This window comes from Rhinoraja longicauda, chromosome 2 (genome assembly GCF_053455715.1).
Source record: "Rhinoraja longicauda isolate Sanriku21f chromosome 2, sRhiLon1.1, whole genome shotgun sequence".
NCBI lineage: Eukaryota > Metazoa > Chordata > Chondrichthyes > Rajiformes > Arhynchobatidae > Rhinoraja > Rhinoraja longicauda.
In genome coordinates, this window is record NC_135954.1 from 29,767,419 (window position 1) to 29,780,147 (window position 12,729).

The 12,729-nt window shown below is 43.6% G+C and overlaps 1 protein-coding gene across 2 annotated transcripts in view; it reads right to left on the reverse strand.

The window, feature by feature from the left end:
• Nucleotides 1–11,851, reverse strand: part of spag6 (sperm associated antigen 6) — an 86,618-nt gene extending 74,767 nt beyond the window's left edge. For both annotated transcript variants that reach the window (XM_078427691.1, XM_078427683.1), the window contains exons 1-2: nt 11,758–11,851; nt 11,059–11,154 (exon numbers count right to left, since the gene is read on the reverse strand). In XM_078427691.1, coding sequence (XP_078283817.1) covers nt 11,059–11,154; nt 11,758–11,782 — 121 coding nt within the window. In that variant the 5' untranslated portion in view covers nt 11,783–11,851. The remainder of the gene's footprint in view (nt 1–11,058; nt 11,155–11,757) is intronic.
• Between the last annotated feature and the right edge of the window lie 878 nt (nt 11,852–12,729).

The window sequence follows — 12,729 nt, forward strand, 5'->3', positions numbered from 1 at the left end:
TCCAACAGTGCATCCTGGTGCCAACACTTCCTCAGGTAAACTGTGCACACGTACACAGCGATCCAAGTGATCTAAAAAAAACGGGACTCATCGGACCAGGCGACCTTCTTTCACTGCTCCAAGGTCCAGTTCTGACGTTCGTGTGCCCAATGTAGGCGCTTTCGACGGTGGACAGGGGTCATCATGGGCACTCTGACCGGTCTGTGGCTACGCAGCCCCATACACAGCAAGGTGTGATGCACTGTGTATTGTGACACATTCCTCCCATGACCACCATTAAAATTTGGCCCTTGTCGAAGTCACTCAGGTTTTCTCCTGCCCATTTCTCCTGCATCCAACACATCAACTTCAAGAAATGACTGTCCACTTGCTGCCTAATATATCCCACCCCTTGACAGATGCCATTGTAACAAGATAATCAATGTTATTCACTTCACCTGTCAGTGGTCATAATGTTTTGGCTCATCGGTGTACATCCTCAATGCAAAAGGAACTGACCTTGTAGATCTATTTAAATTTTCCCCATCTCACCTTAATCTATGCCCTATTGATATTTGATATTTTCATCCTTTGGAAAAGACGGACAACCTACGGTGCCTCAAATAATTTTGTGATCTATGCCTCACATAATTTTATATGCTCATAAATGTCAAACATTTTATATAGGCATCAAGAAAAAGGAAGCATATGCGAGATTCAGAAAGCTGAAATCAGACAAAGTTCTTGAGAAATATAAAGAAAGCAGGAAGGAGCTTAAACAAAAGACACATTTTTCCACTTGGTTACCTTACAACACAACCGTATGAACACAGAACTCTCCAACATCAAGTAATACCCTTCTCAGCCCCCCTTTCTTTCCATGCCCCCCACCCCATCCAGTTGCACTCCTATTTCTCCCACTACCCCTAGTCACTTTGCTTCTTTCCCCTCCTTCGTACATTCATCTTCCAAGTCCCACATTTTCCTGTTACCTCCCTCTTTCCCCTCCCCTGACCTCTTGCACATCCCTCACTTTGACTTCACACTTTCATTTCACTCCTCCCTTCCTCTCCTTATCTAACATCATTTTATCTCTCTTTCACTTAGTTTGTGTCACTCTACCCAAATGCCAATCAAACCCCCTCCCCGATATCCACCTATCACTTGCCAATCTTTATCCCTCCACACCCCTTTTCCAGCTTTCATCAATCAGTCCCAAGAAGGGTCCCGACCCAAAACGCCACCTGTCCTTTCGCTCTCCTGACCCGCTGAATTCCTCCGAAGCTTAGTGTTTTGCTCAAAAGCTTAAGCAAGGCAGCAGGAGTTAAAAGAGGCCATGATATTTCCTTGACAAGATTCAGGAATGAACCCTGGCAATTTGTACATACATTAAAAACGATGGTAGCTAGGGAAAGTATCGGTTCACTCGAGGTCAAAGGAGGGAGTTTATTATTGGAGCCAGAGGATGTGGGCAAGGTCCTACATAAGTGCATCATGTCAGTATTTAATAAAGAGAAGGACATGGAGCTCAGTGAAGTCAGGGAGGGTTAAGCTAGTACTCTAGGGCATGCTGATATTAAGGAAGAGGAGGTATTAATAATAATAATAATAATAATAATAATATTCATTTATTGTCATTGCAACGAGTACAACGAAATTAAAAAATAGCCAATCCTGACGGTGCGTAAAAACATATATGCAATAAATGCAAAAACAAATAAATACAATTATATTAAGTACAAAAGTTTTAACAGTGTTGCCTAGTGCAGAAGGTAGTGTTCAGTTCTCGTATGGCCCTGGGGTAAAAACTGTTCTTAAGTCTGTTTGTTCGGGATTTGATCGACCTGAAACGCAGATGAACAAACAGACGGTGGCCGGGGTGGGATGGATCTTTTATTATTTTGCCTGCTCTACTGAGGGAGCGTAGGCTGAATAGGTGCTCCAGGGAGGGCAGTGAGCAGCCGATGATCTTCTGGGCCGTCGTGATGACCCTCTGAAGGGCCTTCCTGTCCTTTTCTGAGCAGCTGGCATACCATGTGGTTATACAGTATGCCAGCACACTCTCGATGGAGCAGCGATAGAAGGACATCATGAGCTTCTCCTGCAGGTTGGTTTTCCTGAGGATCCTCAGGAAGTGGAATCTCTGCTGTGCCTTCTTCACTGTGGTGATGGTGTTGGTAGACCAGGTAAGATCCTCTGCGATGTGCGTACCCAGGAACCTGAAAGCGGGTACCCTACCACACAGACCCCATTGATGTAGATTGGGTCGTATTCTGCACTGGTTTTCCTGAAGTCAATTATAAGTTCCTTTGTTTTGGAGGAGTTCAGGACAAGATTGTTCACTGAACACCATGCTGCCAGCCTTTGGATTTCATCCCTGTAGGCTGTCTCATCTCCTCCTGAGATGAGTCCAACCACAGTCGTGTCATCCGCGAACTTGATGATGGTGTTGGTGGGATGGGTGGGGGCGCAGTCGTGAGTGTAGAGGGAGTAAAGGATGGGGCTCAACACACAGCCCTGTGGTGAGCCGGTGCTCAGTGTAATGGTGGAGGAGAGGTGAGGGCCTATTTTGACGGTCTGGGGGCGGTTGGTCAGGAAGTCCTTGATCCATTGGCAGATGGTTTGGGAAAATCCAAGGTCAGAAAGTTTGGTGACCAGTCTGCTCGGGATGACCGTGTTAAAGGCAGAGCTGAAGTCGAGGAAGAGCATCCTCACATAGCTCCCCTGGTGTTCAAGGTGGGTCAGTGCAGTGTGAAGAGCAGTGTCGATGGCATCCCCTGTAGACCTATTTGCTCTGTAGGCAAACTGGTATGGGTCGAAGGTGGGTGGGAGGCTGGCTTTGATGTGCTGCAGGACCAGTCTCTCGAAGCACTTTGTGATGACCGGTGTGAGTGCTACCGGACGGTAGTCGTTAAGGCCGCTGATGACAGACTTTTTCGGCAGTGGGATGATTGTGGCGGACTTCAGGCAGGGAGGGATGGTGGATTTTAAAAGGGACAGGTTGAAGATTTTTGTGAAGACCTCAGATAATTGGTCTGCACATTCCCTCAGCACTCTGCCCGTCACACCATCGGGGCCTGCAGCTTTCCTGGGATTCACTGCTCTGAGCACGCACTTAACATCATACTCCTGCACAGTGAAGGTGTTGCTGTCAGGTGCTGGAGAGGGTGTTATGTCTGTCCCTGCAGCTTTCACCTCGAAACGAGCAAAGAAACAGTTAAGTTCCTCTGCCAGCGAGGCGTCGCCGTCGGCAGTCGTGCGGTTGCTGGTCTTGTAGTTGGTGATGTGCTGGATGCCTTGCCATACCCGCCGTGGGTCATTGTTGGTAAAGTGGTCCTCAATCTTCCTCTTGTAGGACGCTTTGGCATCCTTGATGCCTCTCTTCAGGTTGGTTCTAGCAGCACTGTATAGAGCTCTATCACTAGACCTGAAGTCTATTGAAGAACATTAAACGGATCAATCCCAGGATACTGAGGAAGGCAAAGCAGGGGATTTCCTTGACAAAAATCTTTGTTTCCTTTTTGGACACAGGTAAAATCCCAAAGGATTAGAAAATAGCCAAAGTTGTTCATTTATTGAAGAAGGGCAATTGAGATAATATAGGAATTTATAGGCCACTAGACCAAGTGGACCCGTTGGGTCCAAACCTCTCCTGCATTGGTGCAGAACCCCCTCCTCCCCTCTCCCCCCATCACCCCTCCCCCCCTCCCTATCACTCCTCCCCCTCCCCCTCCCCCCCTCCCCCCCTCCCCATCACTCCACCCCCTCCCTTCCCTCCCCATCACCCCTCTCCCCCTCGCTCACTCCCCCCACTCCCCCCCCCACTCCCCTCCCCCCTTCCCCTTCCCCCCTTCCCCTTCCCCCCCCTTCCCCTTCCCCCCCCTTCCCCTTCCCCCCCCTTCCCTTTCCCCCTCCCCCCCTGAAATTGGTGACCACCACGTTCAAGATTAGCTTCTTCCCAACAACCATCTAACTCTTGATCACTGCACAACACTAATCACCACCACGAACTTCTGAGGTCTGTCTTTGGTTGTACCAAGGACTAGCGTTTTTTGCACTAGTATTGTGGTTACTATTCTTTTTTTTAAATGTATTACACATTATCTGTGTGTGGTGCATTTACAGGCCTGTTATGCTGCTGCAAGTAAAATGTCATTGTTCCTTTGTCGGTACATATGACAATAAAACACTTGACTCTCTGATAGGCAGGTACATGAATGTGCAGGGAGTGAAGGGATATGAATTACGAGCAGACAGATTTAATTTCACATCATGGTAGAACAAGTTGTGCCGAGGTGTCTGTTCCTGTGCTGTAGTGTTTTATGTTCCATGTTCTGAATAGAGTAGTGAGAAATCTATTTTTGTGGATGGTCTATGACCTGAGGGCACCGGCTTATGGTAGGTATAGGAGATTTAGAGCTGTTTTTTTCTATTTTTCTTTTTTCTCACTCAAAGGTTGGCAGAAATCTGGTACTCATTTTCTGAGAGGTGGAAGACACTGATACTCTCAAATACATTTAAGTAGAATTTAGATGGGCACTAGAAATTGCACAATGTACAGGCCGAGCACTTGGAAATGGGATTAGTATGGATATATTGTGTTGGCACAGAGACAGTTGGTCGCAGGATCTGGTTCTATGCTGTTCTTCTCTAAAATCTGCCAGAATAGGAAATAAAACATTCAGATATCAAAGATAAAAAATTGTCAACTTTGCCTGCTGGAGGATCATAAAGAAATGGAAAATTACTTTGTGAAAATCTGAACGTAATTCTGCTAAAGCACAATTGAGTATCCTCTGCAACAACTACAGCTTATCCTGCATTCAAAGCTTTTAATGTAGTGGGGCTAGAAAGTAACAGTATGAAAGTATTACGTTCAGAAATTTTACATGAAACCTTGCACTATATTTCAGGGTTAGGGTTCATAGAGCAACACATCATCTCTTATCCTCTGACTAAGCAACTCCTTTGAATGTAACAACCGTGCATTGACATTAAATTCAAAACAAGAAGCTTTATTTTACTCATTTACTTATTTCTTCATATTTCTACACACTCCTGTCTCAAAAGTAATGCCTGCCTTGCCAGACCCCAACTGCTGGTTACCTCAAAACTTGTGTTTTGACAAAATGCTGGAGTAACTCAACGGGACAGACGGCATCTCTGGATAGAAGGAATGGGCAAGTTGCCTTTGTTGCACCTCTCTCTCCATCCCTTCCCCTTCCTCGTTCTCCTATCAGTCTGACTGTCCCCCTGATTAAATGTTATCTCTATATGCTTCGTTGTCACCTTCTTTGAGCCGACAACGATCTATTCTACATTTTCCTTGATTCCCATCCCCTTTATCTCGTTTTCACACCTTATACTTCCTTATCTCTATATCTCCTCCCGACTCTCAGTCTGAAGAAGTGTCTCGACCCGAAAAGTCACCCATTCCTTCTATCTAGATATGCTGCCTGTCCCGCTGAGTTACTCCACATTTTATGTCCATCTTCAGCGAAAAGCTTTGTTTTGCATGCTATCCAAACAGATCGGATATGCCTTATATAAAAACTATCTCCAGGTGCAATTATGTCCTTCCTATTGTGTAGCAACCAGAACTGCATGCAACACCCCAGTTGTGTTGTGATTAATGTTATGTATTGTTGTAACATAACCTTCTGTAACCAGTGTAATGAAGACAAATATTGTGTATGGCTTTTTAAGCACCTTAACTACCTATGCTGCTATCTTTTCAGTTCCTTTGACATGTACAACAGGCTCCTTTATTCCTCAGTACTTCTCGAGATGTTTCTCTTAAACATTATAAGTCATCCAAAGATGCATTTTCTTCAAAGTAAATTCCATTTACCATTTTTCTGCCCATCTGACCGTTACTTTAATATTTGTAGGAAGGAACTGCAGATGCTCGTTTACCCCGAAGATAGACACAAAAAGCTGGAATAACTCAACGGGGCAGGCAGCATCTCTGAAAAAAAGGAATGGGCAATGTTTCGGGTCGGAGAAGGGTCTCGACCCAAAATGTCACCCATTCCTCCTCTCCGGAGATGTGGACTCAATAATATTGTTCTGTAGCTGAAGAATATTGATTAGTACAGGTGTCAGAGGTTATGAGGAAAAGGCAGGTGAATGGGGTTAGGATGGAGAGATATATCAGTCATGATCGAATGGCAGAGTAGACTTGACGCGCCAAATGGTCTAATTCTGCTATATGATCTTATGATCATATGATCTTATGACGAGCCTCATCACTATCGGCAAAGCATGTACTCTTGATTGGAAAGTAGAAATTAAATCTTCTGGAAGTACACCTTTTATCATCAACATTAAATACATGGCATTGCAATGGCAATGTGTTGCAATTGGCAGAGTCATACACATGATGCCTCTACATACAGTGCCCTCCATAATGTTTGGAATAAAGACCCATCATTTAAACATACAAGCCCCAAATGGGTCATCTGGCCCACCGAGCCCGCAGCCACCAGCGATCCCCACACATTAACACTGTCCTACACACACTAGGGACAATTTTACATTTATACCAAGCCAATTAACCTACAGACTTGTACTTCTTTGGAGTGTAGGAGGAAACCGAAGATCTCGGAGAAAACCCACGCGGTCATGGGGAGAACATACAAACTCCGTACAGACAAAACCTGTTGTAAGGCAGCAACTCTATCGCTGAGCCACTGTCCCACCCTAAACATTGGTGTCGCTAACCATTTTAACACTGCTTTTCATTCCCATACCGACCCTACTGTTCCTGGGCCTCCTCCATTGCCAGAGTGAGGTCACACACAAACCAGAGGAACAGCACATCATATTCCACAAATACCTTACATCATGATGGTATGACCATGGACAGGCTGGGAGAGTGGACTGAGAATCGTCAGATGGAATGCAGCGTGGCAAAGTATGGACATGCATTTTGGTAGTAGGAATGAAGGCGCAGAGTATTTTCTAAATGGGGAGAGAATTCAGAAATCGGAGGTGTAAAGGAACTTTGGAGTTCTGGTGCAGGATTCCCAAAACTTTCATTTACAAGTTGAATCAGTAGTAAGGAAGGCGAATGCAATGCTAGCATTTATTTAGTGAGGGCCTCAATGCAAAAACAGGAATGTAATGCTGATGCTTTATCAGGCACTGGTCAGACGGCTTTTGGAGTATTTTGAACAGTATTGGGCTCCATATTTGAGGAAGGATCAAGTCAAGTCAAATTTATTTGTCACATACACATACACGGTGTGCAGTGAAATGAAAGTGGCAATGCCTGCGGGTTGTGCACAAAAAAGAATTACAGTTACAGCATATAAATAAGTTAATAAGTTACTATTAGTGTCGACAAAAAATTAGTCTCTGGGGTTATAAAAGTTGACAGTCCTGATGGCCTGTGGGAAGAAGCTCCGTCTCATCCTCTCCGTTTTCGCAGCATGACAGCGGAGGCGTTTGCCTGAACGTAGCATCTGGAACAGTCCGTTACTGGGGTGGCAGGGGTCCCTCATGATCTTGCTTGCTCTGGATCTGCACCTCCTGATGTATAGGTCCTGCAGGGGGACGAGTGTATTTCCCATGGTGCGTTCTGCCGAACGCACTACTCTCTGCAGGGCCATCCTGTCCTGGGCAGAGCTGTTCCCAAACCAGACCATGGGAAATACACTCGTCCCCCTGCAGGACCTATACATCAGGAGGTGCAGATCCAGAGCAAGCAAGATAGAGTGAATGTGGAGAGGATGTTTCCACTAGTGGGAGAGTCTAGGACCACAGGGCATAGCCTCAGAATGAAAAGGACGTACCTTTCGAAAGGAGCTGTAATCCAGAAATCTATTAATCTCTTTCTTAAATGAACACGGGGACTGAGGCTCTCCAGCACTCAAATTGAGATTTCAAAAGATTGAGTGTCAACTGGATGAAGAAACCACCCTCATTTTGGGACTGTAACACTTTGTTATAGGCACTACAGCTTAGGAGCTATCATAACAGCCTCCATCCTGCCAAACAGACAAAACTTTTGTACATTTCAATGAGATAATCTCTCATTGTTTAAAAATTGTAGAGACCATATGCCAGGTCTTATACATTAATCCCAGTACTGTCCAATATTTCAGAAATCCATTTGATGAACCTTTGTTGTAGTCCAGCAGTCATTAATATATATAGAACAATTAAAAGATCTAGTTCATTTGATTCCTTTGAATACTTTCAATATTTAAAACAAAACGTTCAACACTTTGAAAGATTTAAATAGTTTGCATTTTCTCCAAGTTTCTTAACATGACAAACATTTTCAGTATTTCAACAGCCAGATCGACCTGGGGAATTGCCTGAACTGGCTGTCAAAGATCGGCATCTTTCTGGGCAGAGTTTGTTCTGCTCCCTATGACCAGAACGCCGTCATGCAGGGCTTCACCACTGAGAACTAATCTGACGTTGTATAGGATACTGACTTCAGGACTTCCAAGCAAGGTAAAAAGTTTCATTGGTGAGCTGAGAATATAGCCACAAAATCCAAGCCATTATTTCCAACCTTCATGAGATAAAAGGCATTATTTCATTTGTCTTTTTAATTTGTTTTTCCATTACAAGAGCCTATACTTGGTACTTTAATTCATTTGTTATTGTAAAAAGTAAATCGGGACAAATGATTAAAAGAAAATCTAATCTACAGTGAAAGGAAAGTACCAAACATTATTGAGTACTCCAAAAATGTCTGGTGTCATCTGTAAACCTATACACCATGTTAACAATATTCCCATCCAATTCGTTAATATACATGACAAATAACAGTGGACCTGCCACTGATCGCTTTGGAGAACCACTAGGTTCTCCAGTGGAATATACAGCTCTCTGTTACAACCCTCTGACTCCTTCCACCAAGCCAATTTAAAATTGCCAAGTCAAAGATTGCTCAACCTGGACCATGTGATCTAACATTCCAGACAAGTCTACAATTCGGAACCTATTGAAAGGCTTTGCTAAACTCCATTCAGACAACATTTAATGCCCTGCCCTCATCAATCCTCTTTGTTCCCTCTTCGAGAAACTCACTCAAATTTTAGACTTTACTTCTTCACTCAAAGCTCTGCCTTTAATGCCATTATTCCATCCAAGCTTATCACCAAACTTACAGGACTTGGTGTCAGCACTCATCTCTGCAACTGGATCCTCAACCCCCTGACCAACAGACCCAAATCAGTGAGGATAGGGGACACATCATCCTCAACGACAATCCTCAACACGGGGGCTCCGCAAGGATGCATTCTCAGCCCCCTTCTTTACTCCTTGTACACCCACTACTGTACAAATCTTATTCAATTTTAAAATTTGCAGACGACATCACGATTGTGGGCCGGATATCTAATAATGATGGGACGGAGTACAGGAAGGAGACTGAGAACCTCATGTCCTGGTGTCGAGATAACAGCCTTTCTCTCAATGTCAGCAACACAAAGGAGCTAGTGATCAACTTCAGGAAGTGAAGCGGTACACATACCCCAGTTTGCATTGACGGTGCCGAAGTAGAGATGGTTGAAAGCTTCAAATTCCGAGGAGTCAATATCACCAACAACTTCTCCTGGACCACCCATATTGAAGCAACGACCAAGAAAGCTTCCTCAGAAGGCTTAGGAAGTTTAGCATATCCCCTACAACTCTCACCAACTTCTGCAGATGCACCATAGAAAGCATCAGGATGCATCATTCAAATTTCATTGTACCTCAATACACGTGACAAAAAAGGACCATTTAGTTTGGTTTAGGAACAACTCCATCCAAGACCGCAAGAAATTGCAGTGGATTGTGGACGCAGCCCACACCATCACACAAACCAACCTCCCTTCTATTGACTCAATTTATACCTCACACTGCCTCGGCAAGGCCAGCAGCATAATCAAGGACGCACCCTGGCCACTCCCTCTTCTCCCCTCCTCTTCTATCAGGCAAAAGGTATGGCAGTGTAGAAACGCACACCACCAGATTCAGGGACAAATTTGTCCCAGCTTTTCTCAGGCAACTGAATCATCCTACCACAACAATAGACAATAGGTGCAGGAGTAGGCCATTCGGCCCTTCGAGCCAGCACCGCCATTCAATGTGATCATGGCTGATCATTCTCAATCAGTACCCCGTTCCTGCCTTCTCCCCATACCCCCTGACTCCGCTATCCTTAAGAGCTCTATCTAGCTCTCTCTTGAATGTATTCAGAGAATTGGCCTCCACTGCCCTCTGAGGCAGAGAATTCCACAGATTCACAACTCTGACTAAAAAAGTTTTTCCTCATCTCTGTTCTAAATGGCCTACTCCTTATTCTTAAACTGTGGCCCCTGGTTCTGGACTCCCCCAACATTGGGAACATGTTTCCTGCCTCTAACATGTCCAACCCCTTAATAATCTTATACGTTTCGATAAGATCCCCTCTCATCCTTCTAAATTCCAGTGTATACAAACCTAGTCGCTCGAGTCTTTCAACATATGACAGTCCCGCCATTCCGGGAATTAACCTAGTAAACCTACGCTGCACGCCCTCAATAGCAAGAATATCCTTCCTCAAATTTGGAGACCAAAACTGCACACAGTACTCCAGGTGCGGTCTCACTAGGGCCCTGAACAACTGCAGAGCAGTGCTTAACTATTATCTACTGTAAATAGTATCCACTGTAAATGGATCGATTGTAATCATGTATTGTCTTTCTGCTGACTGGCTAGCATGCAACAAAAGCTTTTTGCTGTACCTCGGTACGCGTGACAATAAACTAAACTGACTGACTCAACTCAAATTTGTGGGACACGATTTCTCATGCACTAAGCCATGCTCACAATCCCTAATCCTTGCCTTTCTAAATATGTGTAGAGAATCTCATGAATTAAGAACTGGAAAAATGTGCAAAAGATTCCTTGAATTGTAATTTTCTTACAATATTCTTCAAATTTATATTTAAAGGTAAAACATTTTAATCAAATTATATAAATCCTTTAAAACTACACAAGATCATACATTAAAATATTCATAAACTATCCTTTTATCCCACAATGTGAAATTTCTGCATTTTGTGTTCAAAGCTTAAATACATTTTTCCTTACCTGCATTTTGTAGGGTTTCTATATTTTGTGGCCTTGTTGCAAGTTCTGCAATTGTTTGTACAAAGTGTGTTCTGGCCTTCTGGTACTGCTCAAACACTGTGGCAAAAACATTAAAAATTAATTATTGAAACTCGAGAACTAATGCACATAATAATTAAACCAGAATCCTAAAACTATTCTAAATACCACCTCAGGTAAATTGTGGGTTTAAATGGCAGTATCAAAACTTCAGCACAAACGTTAGACACTACCTCACAGTCACATTGACAAATGTCCTTTCATATAATGTTAAACCAAGACCTGTAATGCTAAATCAGAAATATAAAAGAGCCCAAGGCAGAATTTGAAGAACTGAGGAGGTATCCACTGGATATTTATCTTCAACCAGTATTCCCAAAACAGATGTGTTCATCTTTACACCGTTATCAATGGATCTTTGTATACAGTATACAAGTAGGTGGTCTGTATCTACACAGCGCTGACCACGCTTAACTTTTAACAGTCTCCTTGAACCGTAATATCCTCGTGATATCCTCTAGAAGTGTAAGTTGCCCCACCTTTTATTTTAAAAAGTTGTTCACAATTTCAGACAGTGTCCCTCTTCCCACAATTAACGACAACAGCTTCCACCTAATTCACTTCTTAAGAATAGTTTATAAAACAAGTCAATGAGGTTTCAAATTCGTGAAATATCATTACCTTGCAATGCTAGTCTCTGGGTCATGGTGACCGTGTGTGGATCTGTGCAGCCGCTCGCACCCGTCTGCAGCCACGGCCGCGCTCTCTCGTCTCCATGACAACCACCAGCCCTGCGGATTGTGCTGTGCCGCGATTGCCACGGCGACGAACCGGAAGAGATTTCTGGCGGGCCCTTGGCAGAGGTCGTCGCTCGGTGTTTGTGACATGACGTCGCGCGAGCCGACCCAGTTGCCGAGTCCGCGTTCTTTTTTTAATGTACCTTCGGAAACATTTCGTGCGTGTTTTCTTTTGCAACTCAAGATCCCAAACAGTTTATTGTCACTTAAGTTTAATAAATCTTGCATCTCTGATAGACAGGAATTCGGAGAAGGAGGCGTTGGTGTTGTCCTGCCCGTTCTGAAGCAGGACACCAATCCGACTTTATTTTAGAATTGCATGCACGGGATACGTTTTCATTCTGCCCCGCAATATCACATTTTCCACTGAAAACATGTTTGGTTATGCAAATTCTCTTCAATAAGACATTGCCGATTTTCATCTGAAAGTAGATTAGACATATAACGTTGTAAAATCGGTTAAGAGTGGCTCTTTTGGGAGCCGGTGCCATTTATTAACGTGGAACAAAGCACTGAAAGCATTTAAAAGCAAATATATTAATAAATATCAACATTAATGCAGAAAAAGTGGTTAAAGTGGCAGGAATTGCGACTGGGAGATCGATCTAAAATATTTCCAAGAACATGAAAGTTGTTAGTATCTCGACATTTAACTTGATTAATCATAACTTGATTTCTAGACAACTGTTGATCTTTTCCAGGCATGTCGTTCATATAACTTATTTATTTTTTCATGAACCAGTGAATAGTGCATATAATTCCTGCGCAGAAGAAACATGTTATTTTCTTACAAGCAGTCATATCAGGATAAAGAAAAGCTTTAAGACCAATTCCTGTCGTAATGTGTTTACACTGC